Source organism: Vipera ursinii (assembly GCF_947247035.1).
Source record: "Vipera ursinii genome assembly, chromosome: 5".
NCBI classification, from domain to species: Eukaryota; Metazoa; Chordata; class Lepidosauria; order Squamata; family Viperidae; genus Vipera; species Vipera ursinii.
The window spans coordinates 30183487-30202203 of NC_139518.1; the positions used below are offsets into that span (position 1 = coordinate 30183487).

Below are 18717 nucleotides of genomic sequence, written 5' to 3' on the forward strand. Positions count from 1 at the left end.
GGAACTGCTCATGATCCTAAGCATACCACCTCATCAGTGAAGCGTGGTGGTAGTGTCATGGCGTGGGCATGTATGGCTGCCAATGGAACTGGTTCTCTTGTATCTATTGATGATGTGACTGCTGACAAAAGCAGCAGGATGAAGTCTGATGTGTTTCGGGCAATATTATCTGCTCACATTCAGCCAAATGCTGCAGAACTCATTGGATGGCGCTTCACAGTGGAGATGGACAATGACCCAAAGCATACTGCAAAAACAACCAAAGAGTTTATGAAGGGACAGAAGTGGAATGTTATGCAATGGCCAAGTCAATCACCTGACCTGAATCCCATTGAGCATGCATTTCACTTGCTGAAGACAAAACTGAAGGGAAAATGCCCCAAGAACAAGCAGGAACTGAAGATAGTTGCAGTAGATGCCTGGCAGAGCATCACCAGGGATGAAACCCAGCGTCTGGTGATGTCTATGCGTTCCAGACTTCAGGCTGTGATTGTCTGCAAAGGATTTGCAACCAAGTATTAAAAAGGGAAAGTTTGATTTATGATTATTATTCTGTCCCATTACTATTGGTCCCTTACCAAGTGGGAGGCACATATACCAACTGTTGTAATTCCTACACCGTTCACCTGAGTTGGATGTAAATACCCTCACATTAAAGCTGACAGTCTGCAGTTAAAGCACAATGTGTTTGTTTCATTCCAAATCCATTGTGGTGGTGTATAGAGCCAAAGATGTTAAAATTGTGTCGATGTCCCAATATTTCTGGACCTGACTGTATATGGCATGGTTAATGAGAATAGGAAATTTTATACAGAAAGGAAGTGGGAGAGTTATTGCACCTAACTTTTGATGGCATACCATGATTTATAAAGAGGCAAAGTAGATTCAGAAGGCGGCATGTCACAATCTCTGTCTTCATAATAGTCCTAATACATTTAGGTGCCAAATAGAAACAACTTTCTTTTTGTTACTGCAGAATGCAAGCTGTAAAGAAATTATTCCAACATCTGAATTTATCAACAGTAAGTTAACAGCAAAAGCTAACAGACAGCTTCAAGATCCTTTGGTAATAATGACAGGAAACATACCAACATGGCTGACAGAGCTTGGAAAATCATGGTATGAAGTTTGTTAATCATTGTAGATATTTTAATGTGTTATTCCTTATTGCATAAGGATTTCTTTATTATAAAGGAATAAAAAAAGTTAATAAAAATACCAAATTTTAATATGGAGTAGGTAGATGGATGACTTTGTGAAACATATAAGACCGCTTGATTTAATAAGAAGCACTTATATATACTATATTTCATGTTACTGAAATGCATAATAGCAATAAGAGTAAGAAGCAATTATTTGCATAAAGTTTTGAGTGGGCTTGCCTTTTTAATGTTTAGGCAGTATTTACAGTTTGCATAGATAGTGGTTGGGAGATGAAAGAAAATAATAAAAAGACAGGTATTGTTTCCTGGTGACAGTTTTTCAAGTCATGACACTAGGTTGTATCTCTGCTCCCAAAAGTTGTTCTATTAAAACTGGCTCTTCAAATGAGTGCTCAAGTATTACTTATGTAACATCATAACTTTAAGCAGTTAGGAGATCTGGCTTCTTTTATTATTGTCCCAGATTTTCTAGATAGAATTACATTACATGAGGCTGAATTTTGGAAATTAAAAGTGTCATTGGTTGAAAATCCAGCTTTACGTGAGTCTTTATCTTGCCAATACTTAAATCAGTTCATTAATTCACTTTCTACTGGTTTTAACATATAAAAGTGCTGAATGGATTTATTTGAAGGGCTAACTAATGTAATGTCAGCTTGTTTGAGAGCATCATGAACTTCAGAGATATGTTTTGTAGCTTCCAAGAAAATCACATGAATCTTTTTCCCCCTAAGTGTTTACTTGAAATCTGTTTCAGTAGGCATTCAGTTGCTAGGTTTAAATGCTTGTGTTGAGTTGCACCTTCAGTAGTGTCTAGTTGTTGTTGTTGTTGTTAGCTGCGAAGTCATGTCCGACCCATCCCGACCCTATGGACAATGTTCCTCCAGGCCTTCCTGTCCTCCACCATCTTCTGGAGTCCATTTAAGCTCATGCCTACTGCTTCAGTGACTCCATCCAGCCACCTCATTCTCTGTCGTCCTCTTCTTCTATTGCCCTCAATCTTTCCCAGCATTAGGCTCTTCTCCAGTGAGTCTTTCCTTCTCATTAGGTGGCCAAAGTATTTGAGTTTTAGCTTCAGGATCTGGCCTTCTAAAGAGCAGTCAGGGTTGATCTCCTCTAGGACTGGCCGGTTTAGTGTCTAGTAGTGTACTTTAAATATTTTACTGTAGTTAATATTTTTTCATTAACTTATTTGGTAAGTTATTTTAAAATTTAAATTGGGCAGTGAGAACTAGATAATGAAAATGTTTTCAACCTCATTGATTCCAGCTTTGTAATGGCATTTAATTCTAAAATAAACTTGTAATGTAAACATTATTTCTCTTTTTATAGTCCTTTTTTCTTTCCATTTGACACTCGGCAAATGCTGTTTTATGTAACTGCATTTGATCGTGATCGAGCCATGCAGAGACTGCTGGACACTAATCCAGAAATTAATCAGTCTGATTCTCAGGATAGCAGAGTAGCACCCCGGCTGGATCGGAAGAAGGTAAATTATTATAGGAAAATTGTCTTTCTTAAGCCGTTGGATTTTGAATAATTAATTTAATTAATTTTTATGCTGTCCATCTTCCCTATAAGGTGAGAAAACTAGGAAGGAAATAAATACCAGGATTGCTCATCTGCAATATTAGGTTATTTCAACAAACAATAGCTAAAACAACCCTAAGATGATATGTGAATCTATGTCAAATTACCATTATATGTAATTTAAATGAATTATATTAAATTAAATGTAATTTACATGGCTAGAGAGACAGTTTTGTGACAGGTGCCATACTAAAAATCATGAGACAGAATTCTGGTTCTGCCTTAGGCATGAAAGCTGGCTGGGTGACTTTGGTCAATCAATCTCTCTCAGCCTAACCAATCTCACAGAGTTATTATGGGGAAAATAGGAAAAAGAAGAATTAGGTATGTTTGCTACGTTGAGTTATTTTTAAAAATAATAAAGGCAGGATCTAAAAAATAATAAAAAATGTCATGTCTACCTTAGTGAACTTATAATCTCATATATGGTTATGATGATATTAAAGTTGTACAATAAATGAAACAGCTAGACAATAAATGCAGAAATGCAGAAAAAATAAATTGTCATTTTCTTTGACACCAGCGCACAGTGAATAGAGAGGAATTGTTAAAACAAGCAGAATCGGTGATGCAAGATCTTGGCAGTTCAAGAGCTATGTTGGAAATCCAATATGAAAATGAAGTAAGCAAAGATTATGACTACTTGTTTCTACAAATAGTGGTAATGTTTATCTTCCTCTGTGAGTGAGTAAAACGATAAAACAGGTTCTGTGCTCTAAATCTCTGTTTTCCCTTTTTTTGTCTACTGCCAACCCCTATAATCACAGGGATTGGCAATATTGTATCTACAATATCTGAAAATTACTTTTAAAAATATTTTAAGGTTTAAACTTGCCATGAAATCTAATGCCATTGTTCTTGACTGAAATGTGACTTTTCACATCTTGTACATTTCACGTCTTCTGGAAAATTTTGGAAGGAATTCATTCCCCAGAATTGTTATCTCTGACATAGGAACTTTAAGATTATTTGTCCAGAATTATCACAAAATGATTAAAGTAAAGGTATTTGAAGTAAAAATATTTTGATTATTTTTCCATTGTGACTGACTTATAATTAAGTCTTCCACTGCAATGTTTTCAGTGGCTGTTTTTTATGTTTGCTCTTCCTTTCAAGAATGAGTCCTATATGGTTTGCTGAATTTTAACAACCAGTATTTCCTGTTGCAGGGCTATTGTTGGTTTTTCCCTGCAAAGATCATAAAATGTTAAATAGTGATTTTTTTTCTTCTTCAAAAGGTTGGCACAGGTTTAGGCCCCACACTGGAGTTTTATGCACTTGTATCTCAGGAATTACAAAGAGCAGACTTAGGCCTATGGAGAGGTGAAGAAGTTACTCTTGCCCATCCTAAAGGTAAATAAGGATCAAATCAAATCGTATACCATCATTGATTCAGTGGTATCTGCCCATGGAAATTTATCTGCCAGTGAGGGTAGAAGGGAACACAGTGTGTTGTGCTGAAGATCTCTTCAGAGACTAAGGAATTTAGAAACCAGTAAATGTAGGGTCACTTCTGCCATGTATCTGTCCTACTTCACTTCTAAAACTAGTACTAGTGTGTATATACTATAATTAATGGTAGACTTGCAGAATTGAGCTACAAGTATGATTGGCATCTTGGACTGACAAACAGTCTTCTACATTTCCTCAATAGAAGTAACTCAATGATTTGCTTGCTTATTCCTAACTCTTATTAGCTGGTAGATGCTGGGTCAGGATTGCTCTGTGTGATACTTTTTTAGAAAATGGAAATTCAAGACTGATATTGAAAACTTTGGAAGATTTGATACTGTAAATAAGACAAAAGCTTTGGAGAAATTCCCAAATCTGGTGTAGAACTGTAAATAGAGTTTACAGTTTGTAAAAGTTTAAATCACAATTGCTTGACTTTTTGCTAAGTTTGGAGCAGCATATAAATATTATATTGCTTCATATTGTTAATTTTTCTTGAAACTCTCCATGTTTTTAAAAATGCACTACAGTAAATACCAGTCCTTTTTTTGTAAAAGAAAAAGGTGCCGGAACTCACACATGTCATACAGCCCACCTTACCTACCCTACAAGGTTCCATCCAAAAAAGGTGACGGAACTCCATTCTGAGCCTTCTATGACAAAAAAAAGGCCTGGTAAATACCTTTAGACTGGTGTGGTTAGCTTTAAGATGTTACTATTTTAATCTTGTCATTTGATTTGTATATAAGACTACTTTTTGTTTTAAACAGGAAGCCAAGAAGGGACCAAATATATTCATAATATTCAAGGTCTCTTTGCACTTCCATTTGGCAGAACTGCCAAGCCTGCCCATATTGCTAAAGTTAAAATGAAGTTTCGTTTTCTGGGAAAATTAATGGCAAAAGCAATCATGGATTTTAGACTGGTAAGAGCATAACTGGGTTGAGCTTGATGTAACTTTTACTATCTTTGAAGTAACTTTTATTATGTCATATGTCACATATGTCAATTTCATATGTGAAATTGCATACTAAGCAGTACATCTTTTAATTTTGGGGAAAAATTATACAGAATTTGCTGGATATGATTTACGTTTTGATATTCAGCTAATATCAAAATTTTATAGTCTACATTCAATAAAAAGATTGGTCTGTATAATTGCTGCATGTGCTTCTTTCCATGTTTGTGGTATTTCCTTTGTGTTTAATTTCATTCATAATATTTGTCAATAATTTCTCCTTTCTCCTGATTCTAATTATTCTCCATTTATCAACTATTGGTATGGATAGCTTTTTTAATATAGCTATGTGGTCTGCAGCATGAGATGAAAAATATATATGTATGTGTACACACACACACACACACACACACACACACACACACACACGTATATGTATATATGTTTGGTTTGGTTTAGCTATTGATTTTTTTTACCTTTTGCTTTTAGGTTGACCTTCCACTTGGCCTTCCCTTTTACAAATGGATGCTGCGACAGGAAACATCTCTAACATCTTATGACTTGTTCAATATTGACCCTGTAGTAGCCAAATCTGTGTATCATCTTGAAGAAATTGTGAGACAGAAGAGAAGACTTGAACAAGATAAATCACAGGTATCCATGCTTATTAGATAGAAAAGGCTTTATTTGGTTGCTCATGATGCATTAACTCAAGTTGTAACTAAGTTATACTTTTACACAAACTCAACTATCATATACTTGAAGGCAACATTTTGTAAAAAAAGGCAACAGATGGATGTAGTTTCTAGTCAATTGCTAACTTCCAAATTGTATGGAATAAATAAATACTTATCCTTAGCTTCTTGAATGATTTGCACAGTTTTATTTTTCATATCAGATTAGAGAGATGAAAGGTTCCATCCTCATTCATTCATTCATTCATTCATTCATTCATTCACTCAATTTTTATAGCTAGCCATCTGAAACAAGTGACTTTGGGTGATAAGTAAGTATAAAATCAATTAAAACTAATTATAAACAGTGCAACAAATAAATATATACAAAAGCTGAGAAAAATTATAGGCCATAGATATTAATATAACCAGGAAATGTGGCATGTAAGCAGGTCTTCAAGACTTAAAAAGACCAACGAGACTCGGGTCATCCTAATATCTGGAGCAAGAATGTTCCAGAGAGCCAAGGCTACAGCAGAGATAGCATGCTTCTGAGTTCCTGCCAGCTGATATTCCTTGGCTGACAGGACCCAGAGTATGCCCATCCTGCTGGACCAGATTGGACTTGGAAAACAACTTGGAAAAGATGGTCCTCAGGCAACCCAGTCCCAAGCAATGAAGGACTTTTAAGGTGAAACCAGCACCTTGAATTGTACCTGGAAACACACTGTAAACCAGCGCAGCTCATGAAGCTGCATTGTAGCATGTGTTGAGTATCTAAAATCATTTACTACCCATGCAGCTGCGTTCTGCAACTATTTGCAGCTTCCAAATGCTCTACAAGGGCAGCTCCGTGTGCATTGTAGTAATCCAGATGGGAAGTCACAGGGCCGTGAATGACAGCAATTCTCCTTAAAAGGAGTATTTCACTTCTTCCCCCATTTAAATTAATTATTCAGAGAAGATGTTTAACTATATACTTAAAATATAGAAAGCTAAAACATTTTTACCAACTTGTCACTTCTGTTTATGCTTATACCTTTAGACCAAAGAAAGTCTACAATACGCACTGGAGACCCTTACAATGAATGGCTGTTCAGTAGAAGATCTAGGATTGGATTTCACATTGCCAGGGTTTCCAAATATAGAACTGAAAAAAGGAGGGAAAGACATACCTGTCACTATTCACAATTTAGAAGAATATCTCAGAGTAAGTAGCATTAGAGTTCTTGAAGAATTTGATTGGCTTTAAGATTTTATTATTAATACTAATAATGAATGATAGCTGATGTGTTCCATGATGCTGGTGATGAAACTTCAACTGTAATTATTTTTAATTAAAGTACTTGCTAAAAGTTATTTAATCACTTGTTCCTGGATACGCTTATTTATAAACGTGCTTATTACACCGATATTCTATGCTTTCATTGTGTTTTAAACTATTTCAGAGAACGAATATATCTTAATCATTTTTTAAACTTAAAAGTTACACTTAAAAATAAAAAAAATCAGTGGAAATCTTTACATATATATTTAAAATCATGTGTTGTCAGCAAAGGACAACAATATTATTTAGATAGAAATGTGTAGTTTTGCCAGTTAACCGTGCTGCATGAGCAGATATTGAGCTGATACCAATAACTGAATACAGAATAAATTTCATAGTTCAAAAATTTCTATCATAAATATTGCTGAATATTCCTGCTTTAATATTAATAACTAAAAGGAAACTATCAACTTTAGAACTGTTTTATCTTACATAGCATAGATTTGAATGGTAGCTGTAATTAGTTTTCTTGAAAATATTGTTACCCATTATTAATAATATATTCTTGAGTAGCATAGTAATGTTACTATCTTGTCAATGTTTTCTTATAGCTAGTTATATTCTGGGCACTAAATGAAGGTGTTTCTAGACAATTTGACTCATTCAGAGATGGATTTGAATCTGTTTTTCCCCTTAGTCATCTTCAGTACTTCTATCCCGAGGAGGTTAGTACATTTTATGTCCGAATCTAGAGAAATAACTTTGTATTCCTAAGTTTTATTTCCTTGGTATATATATGCAGATTTATACAACTTATTTGGTAATGGAAATCTCTCATGGAAAATACTTAGCTTCATAAAACTAAATTATCCTGATTTCTTGGCATAGTTTTGAAGTGGCCGTTTATTTTTCTAGTGTTAGTCTTCCATGATATGTGGTTTTCTTTGTAAGGAATAAAAACTAGGTCAAAAAGGAAAAAAAATATGAAAAATACCAAGCTGAATTTCTGCAAGATTTGGATAAGTGGTGGTGCTTGCAGCTCTGCACAAGGCATTCTGTTAATCATGTAATAGTTCTGCGGTAATAAGTTGACTTGGCTTTTCTACTTTTCTCTCTTTGCATTTCTCATATTGCATCCTGGTCTAAAACACTGTTATAGCTGGATCAGTTGCTGTGTGGTAGCAAAACAGATACTTGGGATGCAAAGACACTAATGGAATGTTGCAGGCCAGATCATGGATATACACATGACAGGTAACATGAATTTCTTGATAAGTGGCAATAATTCATTTATGTATCAAATGGCTTTTTATATTGTATCTATATAAGGATAATAACTGTATTCTATAAGGCTATTAACTGAAGTATTCCTCTTTTTATTATTTTAGTCGTGCTGTGAAATTCCTGTTTGAAATTCTTAGTGGTTTTGATAGTGAACAGCAGAGATTATTTCTTCAGTTTGTGACTGGTAGCCCTAGACTGCCAGTAGGAGGTAGGTGTTTGGTTTGGTATCTTAATAAAAAAAGATAATGATTTATTTGTGTTGAAAGCCATCTTTGTTCCACATAACACAGCTTCAGCTCCAAAGGGTGTATTTATGAAATCATTTATGGCCTGACCCTGCTTGGATCATACCAGTAAATAAAGTCTGTCAAGTATAATAAACTTCTAGATAAGTATATATTGACTGCAACATTATCCTAGTACATAAGAAGTTATAATGAAAGTAGATCTGGCCTCTGGTTTGTTTAATTGTATGGGCGTACTCTTTATATCTTTGGACCACTCACTGTCTCTCAGGTAGGTTATTGTGGGGAAAGATGCTTCTTGAGTTCCTGAAAGGAGAAAACTGGATTTAACAAATACACATGATCAAAAAATGTATAATTTCATCACAGCACCATTTACTTGCCTTGAATAAGGAGTCAATATTTAACAAGCTTATCTTGTTCCGGTGGAGGGAGGGGGAAATGCATATAGAAAGCTCTAAATAACTAGGCTTTTTGTGGCAGTCACTCATTTAAAACTCTTACCTGCTGAGGAAGGAAAAAGTTGGCAAGAGATTTTTGAAGAAACATCATAGCTTCAAATGCTCTATTTTCCCTTCCTATTTTTTTTAAATAAATTTACTATCTGAGGCAGCTTCCAGGGAAAATATAAAGACTTGCATTTTAAATATTGCAATTCTTTGTTAGGAAAAGAGCATCATACCATCCATACAACAAAACGTTGTGGAAAACTACAAACATGTATCTTTTGTAATGGTGAATCTTATAATGGAAGAAAAGACATGAGACTTTGCTTTGGCAAATGTGAGCTGAAAGATGGTTTGATTTCATATGGATCCACTTCAATGATACAATGACAATGTAAAGCATGCTGTATTCTAGCCTGATAGCTTTATATATAATTTGTAGTGAAGATTGCTTTTTACCTCCCTTTCTTCTTAGGCTTTCGAAGTTTGAATCCTCCTCTTACGATTGTACGGAAGACATTTGAATCCACAGAAAATCCAGATGACTTCTTACCCTCAGTAATGACCTGTGTAAACTATCTCAAGTTGCCAGACTATTCAAGTATTGAGATAATGCGTGAAAAACTTTTGATAGCTGCAAAAGAAGGGCAGCAGTCATTCCACCTTTCCTGATCACAAAGAATAATGCAATGTCTGCCTGTTACAGCAAAAAGAGAATCATGATTCTTTTCTAAATGTATCATCTGAGTCGAGGAAACGTAACGCCTTGTTTAGAAAACGGCTTGCAGATTATAAGCAAAGACACTAGGTTGATATTCATTAAAGGCCCCTTGGACTTTAAAGTGATCAGGCCCTAAAGTTGTTGTGACAAAGTTTCTTTAGCAAGTTCTTGTTTTAAATTATCATTTATCAATGAGTGAAGTTTAACTTGCTTTGCTGTGTGAAATTTAAAAAGGGATGTTTTTTCAGGCTGGAACAATAAATGTTGCTGTGCAGTTTAATACTGGGCTGTGTGTATCCATCTAGCCAAGTCTGCAGTTTTTTCCTCCCAAAGACAACTTTGTACATAAGTACAGAAATTGAAAGAAGTATTGGACCCTCCAGCTAAGTAGACTAGTTCTGTATACCATGATTTGCTTCCCTTACCCTCCCTCATGTATTGTCTGATATGCAATCCACATGGCTCTATTTGTGCATCACTCGCAATTGTTACATTTTTGGACATGGACATTTACTGCTCCATGTTTTCTCAAATTAAAACATAATTTAATTTTATTAAATATATTGTCAATAATTCCACCTTTGTAAGTAGGTAGGATGTTTCCTATAGCTTAGTTTTAATGTAGTAGAGTATATTGGCTACTTACAGAAGAAACTCTAGAGCTGTTTACACACTGATTTAGGCAAATCAACTCTTACCAGGGGCTAGGAGGGATTAATGCTTTTTGTGTAGTTGAAAAACTCAACAATTGATTGGTCTGGCCAATATTTATGATGTGGCCAGAACATTTTGAATTGATGTAAAGTTTTTTATAAAGTCAAATTAATATTTTTTCTTCCCTATTCAGTCCTGTTCCCTTTAAGTTCACAGTTTTTTCTATATTACTTGCCCCTGCTGTCAGCTAGCATCTCCTCCCCCCATTTGCCCATAATACTGGTATGAATCAAGACAATTCATCCATTTTTGACACAGATAATGCACCTGTAAGAAATGCTGTCCTACTGTTTTATGTGCTGATTTCTCAAATCTGCAATAATTTACTTCATCAGGTTAATGTTTTTACCTGAATATAAATAAAGTTTGCTTCATCTTTTTGTTCATAGTTCTGTACTGTATGCATAAGTTCAAACCTGTAAATTATTCCAATGCAAGTAAATCATCTTAAATTTCGTTGGCTAAGTTGCCATCTTGTCATGGATGATTTACCATTAAACAAGAGTTTGCAAGATCTAGTTTTCTTTTATTTTCATGAGTTCAAAAATAGAATATTCCAAAACATTCCTGAGATGTACATGCTATGTAGTTCATCTCTTAATGAAAAACTGACATATGACTTTATTCAACTTTGAGAAATCAAAATAAACATTGGAGTGCTGTTAAATTTGGTTGGATGATCAGGGTAGAGTATCTATTAAACCTCAGCAAGATTGCTTTTCAGATGAAGAACTTGTAACTACATAATGTACTCAAGTACATGTAACTGATATTCTTTTAAGATAATGGGACTGGCCATATTGTGCACCACTGAACTGTGATGAGAAGCTGAACGTGAAAATCATTATGCAAAGACATTGAGCAGTCTGTCAGATTAGAACTGAATGGAAGTACTTCACAGTGGACATAACAGACATGGCTAGTATTTCTTAAAAACCGAAAGGCAGTGTTAAAATATGGACTGGTATTTAAAATTGTTCAGATAATGCTATCAAACATGGCACAAAGACTCGTGTTTATAGTATATTGATAGCAATTTGTTCTTTTTTTAAGGTTCTATATTTTAAAAAAATGACTTATGTAAAAATATTTTGTATTAAAATATCATCTGTATTGATATTTTTTTTACCCATGTTGTCTCCCTACAGAATCTGGGTTTCGTTGAATGGCAGTTCTTAAATTCAAATAGTCCTCTTGAATTCTGAAAGCCCACGTAGCTGTGGGGTGGGGTGGGATTGGAAGAGTACTGTTTGAGAAAAACTGAGCTATTGCCCCATTGGATCCATGCTACAGGGAAGTTTTATGGCTAATCTGGAAATGAGAAAGGTTTAAACAGAATAGTGCTCATTCAGCAAGCACAAGAATCATATAGAATGACACATGAGGAAGCCTGACTATTTTACCATAGCAAACTTTGGTATGCCAAAATGAAGTGAAATATAGAAAACTGCATCGTGGTTTCCTGAATAATATAAGTCTTTTGTTAATTAAAAATTGACCAATAAGATCTGTTACTTTGAAAAAATTGGTGATACTGACAAAATTCATCACTATTGTCATACCACTAATTTTGGATATATATTTGCTGCTGCTAGCAGAAACAGTGACATTGTAATCTAGTTTAACATATGAAGTATAGTGCTTTAAAGCAGCTAACAAAATGTAGATCAATTGTTTGTCTTCAGTAGTTTAGTAGACTGTCGGATGCCTCCAGCTGTGTACTTTGTAAGATGGTCTTCGAATTCTGTTCAAGCAAAATGAATTACTGAGCAAATTAAGCAGATAAACATTTTGTTAGTTTTCCTTGCTTAATGCATGCAGTTTATATGCATTGCTAAATTTTAAGAATTAGGTTGAATATATAATTATAGTTCTATTCACAGTAAGAAATGACAACATAAAATACTGCTTCCTGAAGACTTTACAATAATCTTATTTGTTTTGCTGAATAACACTCTTCAAACCAGAATGGGAAACAATCCTTTAGCAAGCATAATAAAAGATTGTGGGAATTGTAGTCCAACAACTTAGCATGGGTAAAGTGTGCCAAGAATAGCGTGGACAAAGCTATTCTTTCTTAAGTTACCCTTTCAGGACTCCTAATAGTAGTCTGAAACTCTTTTATTGCAGTACATTATGTTGCCCATAGCTATCATGGCCCAACTTACTTCCAAACTGAAAATTTCTAGTTAGTATTGTGCCATATTATTATCATATGAGGTAGTCTAAAGAGGTGGAAACTGAATAAAAGTCCTAACAAAGGACCTAAGAATTGTGGGGGTGTCCAAGGATATAGGTAGTTCCAAATAGGGTGGGTTTTTGTAAAGTGTTGGGGTCTAATAAATTCTGATATTTCATATATCAAGGGTAACCTTTAGGTATTGCTGTGGGGGCTCCAATCACAATTGGAACAAGATTTTTTTCTCCATAAGCATTGAACTTCGATCTGCCATTTCTGGGATTTTGTAATTTTTTCTAGTTGTTTTTACTCTATTATTAACTTCATTCACTGAAAACCTAGCACACCAGCTTTACAGACACATCACTATTGGAAACACTATATAACCCTGTAGTTTTAATATCTATGAAGGTGCAACAAATTTTCATTTGTACTTTCCTGTCTTTGGTCTACTGCTGCTTTCCAATACTTGGTCCTTAATTTAGCCTAAATACACATTTCTAGATATTACTTGCTGCTATTTTAATTTTTATAATAGTTCATAAGAGCACTATTTTTCATTCCATTTTTTCTGTTTATTCATTCGTGCCTTTTCATAATTACTTAAAAATCAGACAAAGTAGAAAGTGAAAATGAACCATTACTTTAATACACAATTATCACAATGAGTGACATCTTTCTGTGACTCTTCTCAAAAGAACTTCACTTAGTTTTCCTAAATGTATTCATGTTTAAGTGTCTTAAAATTGCTTTTACATCTCTGAATTTTATTCCTAATATAGGAACAGTTCTTAGCTCTATCATAAGGCACAGTTTTGACTGCATTAAAGCAATTATGGAGGAAAACAGCTGCTTAATTTTCAGATACTAAAGTGGTGTCAATGCCACTTCCTGCAATGTTATTGCCTTTGATTTATGCTATGGAAACATATTCCATGTACAAAAAGAATTGCAATATTTTCTTTTAAAACGATCTTCAGGCAAAGTTACATTGATTTGTAGTATCCTTAGAATAAGCTAGTATCTTGAGCATCTCTTCGGTACCTTAGAATTCTAAATTCTAAAGATGTATTGGTTAGAATTGATGAGAAGTTGGTAGAAAGATACAAAATCCAGATAGATAATTGAGCTAGATAGATAAATTAGTGCCATGAGTATTTCTTCCTAAATTAGGTGGCAGAGCACTTGGAAAATGTCACTGACTGGATGCATGCATTGTACATAGCTTTACCTAACCATGGTTTATTGAATAAATCACCGTCGATGGAGACAGACAGCATACTAGGCTGTTATTGTGTAAACCATATTTTAAACACTGTTGCAGAAATACGCAGTCACAAGAGGATGTTTGTTCCAATTTGACTTTAAAATCCAAAAAACCAAGCTAAAACCATTAAGCATAAAGCTCATAAAGCCTGGATTTATAAATATAAAATATAAAGATATATAATTGGCTTGTTTGAACTGAATTTATATTAATTTATTCAGTGTGATAAGCAGTCTGAGAAAATGACTTAAATCAGTAAACTATGGTTAGCCAACCATGGGTATTATGTTGTGCAAACACAGTGAAAGTGTTGCATGCAATTTCACTTTCTTTAAGATGAGCCTTAGATGAATGGGAATTTTATAAATGTCACTGACATTTATCCTTTTGAAGATAAAATTTAGGCGTCGTTTTTGTCATCTGCTTTCTAATGCTTTTAAAGCCCCACTTTGACAATTTTTACAAAGATAACATTTTAAGACAAGACGGATAAATCTCTTTTCTGCTAGTTGCTTTAGCTACTTCGGAATGGATCTAACATCTATACATATGTTTTATGTACATATAAAAATCACAATTAGTAAAGTGCTTTTGTTTATTCTTAGTGTAATCTGATTAATTGAAATGTTTTTGGCTAATACGTCTTAGAAGCTGAGTTAAATTTTCTAAAGATGAGATGTGGACCTTCCATCTACAACAGCACCTTCAGCAGTGCTTTTTCTCTGGTAGTGTTTGTTCATTAAATTTAGAGGCCTGCTGGCTCCAGAATGACACTTGTCAGTTTACACTTAAAAAGAAAAATGTGTCTGAAAAAACCACATTCTATAGTATGTACCACAACTGATAGGGGCTCCACAAATACTCTTTATCGCAAGGCCTGGGAATACTGCCAGGTTTTTAAAGACTTCCAGAACATTATCAGGGTGGGAACAACATGGATTTTGGGGGATGTCATTCCAGAGGGTAGATGTTGCAGCAAAGAAAGTACGCTTTCTGTGTTCTGATATATGGTATTTGATCGAATGGGTCCAAAGTACACTAACTTTGCCAGAGGAACAATATTGGGTTAGATACAGGTAGTCTTTGACTTACAACCATTTGAAGTTATAATGGCACTGACTAGATTTATGACTAGTCTTCACCATCATGATTGGGGCAGCATCCCCATGGTGACAGGATCAAAAATCAGCCACTTGGCAACTGGCATGTATTTAAGACAATTACAGCATACTGGAGTTACATGATTAACATTTTTGTCCTTCCGGCTTCTGACAAGTAGCTGGATTTGCTTAACAACCACCTGATTCATTTAATAACTGGAGTGATTTGTTTTAATAACTGGCAAAAAGCTCATAAAATCAGGTGTGACTCACCCAACTGCTTTGCTTAGCAATGGAAATTCTGTTTGTAAGTCAAGGACTACTGTATACAAATAGATTCCATTAAGGCATCTTCTACTGTTCAAGGGTCAGCAAAAGCGTGAGCTAATGTGTGGTCCTCCAAAACGTTTTACACCATGGTATGAAAATTCAGGAGTTGTCCTATTTTCCCTTCTAAGTTAAAAAAAACTTCATTTAATTATACAGCAGTTTTTTTCATTCTCTTAATTTTAAATCCCATTCAAAATAATAATCAGAATAGAGCTGGAAAGGACTTTGGAGGTCTTCTAATCCAATCTCTGCTCAAGCAGGAGAACCTATACCATTTCAGACAGATGGCTGTCCAGCTTTTTCTTAAAAACCACCAGTGATGAAACACCTACAACCTCTGAAGGCAAACTGTTCCATTGGTTAATTGTTCTCACTGTTAGGAAGTTGCTCCTTATTTCCATGTTGCTTCTGTCCTTGATTAGTTTCCATCCACTGATTCTTGTTTACACGTTTATTGCTATAGGCTTTTCAACAATAATTAAGTTTCTTCAGTAATATAGCTGCATATTTAAATCCTAAAATATGAGGATGTATTAACCACTTTTCCTTGAACATGGGCCAAATAATCTTACCCGTAAGATTGATATATGAATATTATTTAGGTTCTGAATTACTATTTCCTATGATAAAATGGAAAGGAAAAGCAAACAGTTATTTTGCTATATTCACAAAACATGCTAAATGTGCCTGGCAATAACATGACTGTCTAGGTTTTATTTATTAAAACAAATGTATATGACTAACCATATGTACAAAAGAACTGTAACAATCCAGTTTCTGGATTGTAGGTATCAGCTGAACTGTCTGGGGATGATGGAGTATCTGGTGAAGGACAAATCCCCTTCCATCTCTTGCTAAGAACTGGACACCTGCAATGAAAGACAAATTCTATACATTTTATATACTACATAACTTTATACATACCTGAGAGAACAATCTTAGGTAGTTTTCTGGGGAAGTAAATTCCATTTGAACCAAGCCTTCATAGTTCTGAGCAGACATGAATCAAAGGATCTGGCTGGACTGGAGAGTCTGATATTGCAGAATTCCAGTAGCAGCTGAGTTGTGACAGCTGAACCACTCTAAAACGTTTGTGGAGGTTAATGTGTTGGAGAATTAAATTGAACTGGACTTTAGAGCATGAGGATAGCGTGATCTCATTACTCTTGCTTCTGACTATAACTCAGCAAGACCTCTGCTGGAATTCAGACTGTAAAAGCATCAGAGTGTGTTATCAGTCAACTGTGGTCAGAATTGGATCAACTGTAACAAAGAATTACCAGGTCTAGGATAGATGACTGGACAATCGCTGTTGGAGGGTGAATTCAGATGAAGACCTTCCATACTAACCTACTAAGATGGAAGGCAAAGGTCTATGGACCCTGAATATTTGGAGGGAAACATTTAGACACACCCCAGCCCTATTAATTTGATCTGACTTTCTTCTGTTAAATTTAAAGACTGCCTCAAGCATAATATGTGGCAGGGATTAGAAGGCCTTGCTTGAAGTAAGAAGCTGTGGGGTTTTGGAATTATTGAGAAAGTGCTTGGGAAGGACCTGAATGCTTGCATTCTGATGATTGAACAGGTTGATTATAATCTACCTCTCTCTGGATAGGTACATAAGAATGATTGAATGTGCTTCCCAAGATGTCTAATCAACCTAAGGCAAGATGTTGAGACTCTTAAAAAAGGTGCAGAGAAGAACAACAAAGACGATTAGGAAACTGGAGGCTCAAACATATAAAGAACGGTTGCTGGAATTAGGTATGTCTCATTTAATGAAAAGAAGGACTAGGGGTGACATGATAGCAATATTCCAATATTTTAGGGGTTGCCACAAAAAAAAAGGAATCAAGATATTCTCCACAGCACCTGAAGGCAGGACAAGAAGCAATGGATGGAAAATAATCAAGGAGGGAAGCAACCTAGAACTAAGGAGAAATTTCCTGACAGAAGAAATAATCAGTGGAACAACTTGCCTTCAGAAGTTGTGAATGCTCCAGTACTGGAAATTTTTAAGAAGAGAGTAGACAACTGTGTCTGAAATGGTATAGGGTTTCCTGCCTGAGCAGGGGGTTTGGACTAAAAGACCTCCAAGGTCCCTTTCAACTCTGTTGTTCTCTTATTCTGTTGTTCTGCAAATAATTTCCCAACCATTCAGCAAGGAATTCTGTGCAATACTGTGGAGTAACTGGCAATGGGAGACAAATCAGGCCATGAACAGTATTGCTTCCTGAGTAGCCTCTTTGGGGAGCCATCCCCAGCCTGGATCTTGATTTAATGGGGATCTTCAGGACAGGATGCTGAGAAACAGTGTTTAGAGAGCCAGTGGAAAAAGATGAAAAACAAATCTAACCGAGCAATTAGGTGGCACTAAAGTTGAATTAGGGACACGGTGGCTCAGTGGGTTAGGATGCTGAGCTTGTCGATCAGATGGTTGGCAGTTTGGTGGGTTGAATCCCGAGTGCTGCATAACAGAGTGAGTGCCTGTTACTCGTCCCAGCTTCTGCCAACCTAGCAGTTCGAAAGCACGTAAAAATGCAAGTAGAAAAATAGGGACCACTACGGTGGGAAGGTAACAGCGTTCCGTGCGCCTTTGGCGTCTAGTCATGCCGGCCACATGACCACGGAGATGTCCTTGGACAAACGCTGGCTCTTCGGCTTTGAAACGGAGATAAGCACCGGCCCCTAGAATCGGAAATGACTAGCACACATGTGCGGGGGGAACCTTTACCTTTTTAAAGTTGAATTAACTGAATAAATATATGTCCATGTTTGGGCCTACTTTGTGGCAATAAGGAAGACAAAACATGTCTGTTTTTTCTCCCTTATTGTATTAGCAGCAGTCTTGTTTACAACAACCAATTTCCTAATAGGGAGATATTAACATACAGACCTCACTGGGTCAAATTGCTCAGATTTAACATAGTTTAAGCCCATATGGGCTGTCTTCATAGAGATTGGCGCACTTTCTTGCACTATTACTGTATCTGGGATTCCTTTCAGCCTGGGAACTCTGAAGAAATAGAGGGAATACTGTTTAGGTTGTTTCCTATCACCTGTTCTTTAGAACCTGGCCTTCCTGACTATTGGAGCAGGGGGAAAGTTAATTGTTTGGAGATTGTAAAAACCTCCTTGCAGGAAAGTAGTTACTACCAGCCTTGAACGAGACTGAATTGCCCCTTTTTGAAAAGGCAGCCTCAAATTCGTTGCAAGGGCCTATCAACAGATACAGAATGCCACCTGAGGGGTAAGTGGTACATGGAATATCTTGGGGATCATACTTATGATTGGACTGTATTTTTTAAAAAATAAATGAATATG

At 35.6% G+C, this 18717-nt stretch overlaps 1 protein-coding gene across 1 annotated transcript in view; it reads left to right on the forward strand.

Annotated features, from left to right (window-relative positions):
• TRIP12 (thyroid hormone receptor interactor 12) overlaps nt 1–11633 on the forward strand; it is an 88320-nt gene extending 76687 nt beyond the window's left edge. The window contains exons 29-39 of the mRNA XM_083363356.1: nt 977–1119; nt 2496–2652; nt 3277–3375; nt 3992–4106; nt 4976–5130; nt 5653–5817; nt 6883–7047; nt 7716–7829; nt 8264–8358; nt 8493–8596; nt 9555–11633. Of these exons, the coding sequence (XP_083219482.1) occupies nt 977–1119; nt 2496–2652; nt 3277–3375; nt 3992–4106; nt 4976–5130; nt 5653–5817; nt 6883–7047; nt 7716–7829; nt 8264–8358; nt 8493–8596; nt 9555–9751 (1509 nt within the window). The 3' untranslated portion in view covers nt 9752–11633. The remainder of the gene's footprint in view (nt 1–976; nt 1120–2495; nt 2653–3276; nt 3376–3991; nt 4107–4975; nt 5131–5652; nt 5818–6882; nt 7048–7715; nt 7830–8263; nt 8359–8492; nt 8597–9554) is intronic.
• The last annotated feature ends 7084 nt before the right edge of the window (nt 11634–18717 follow it).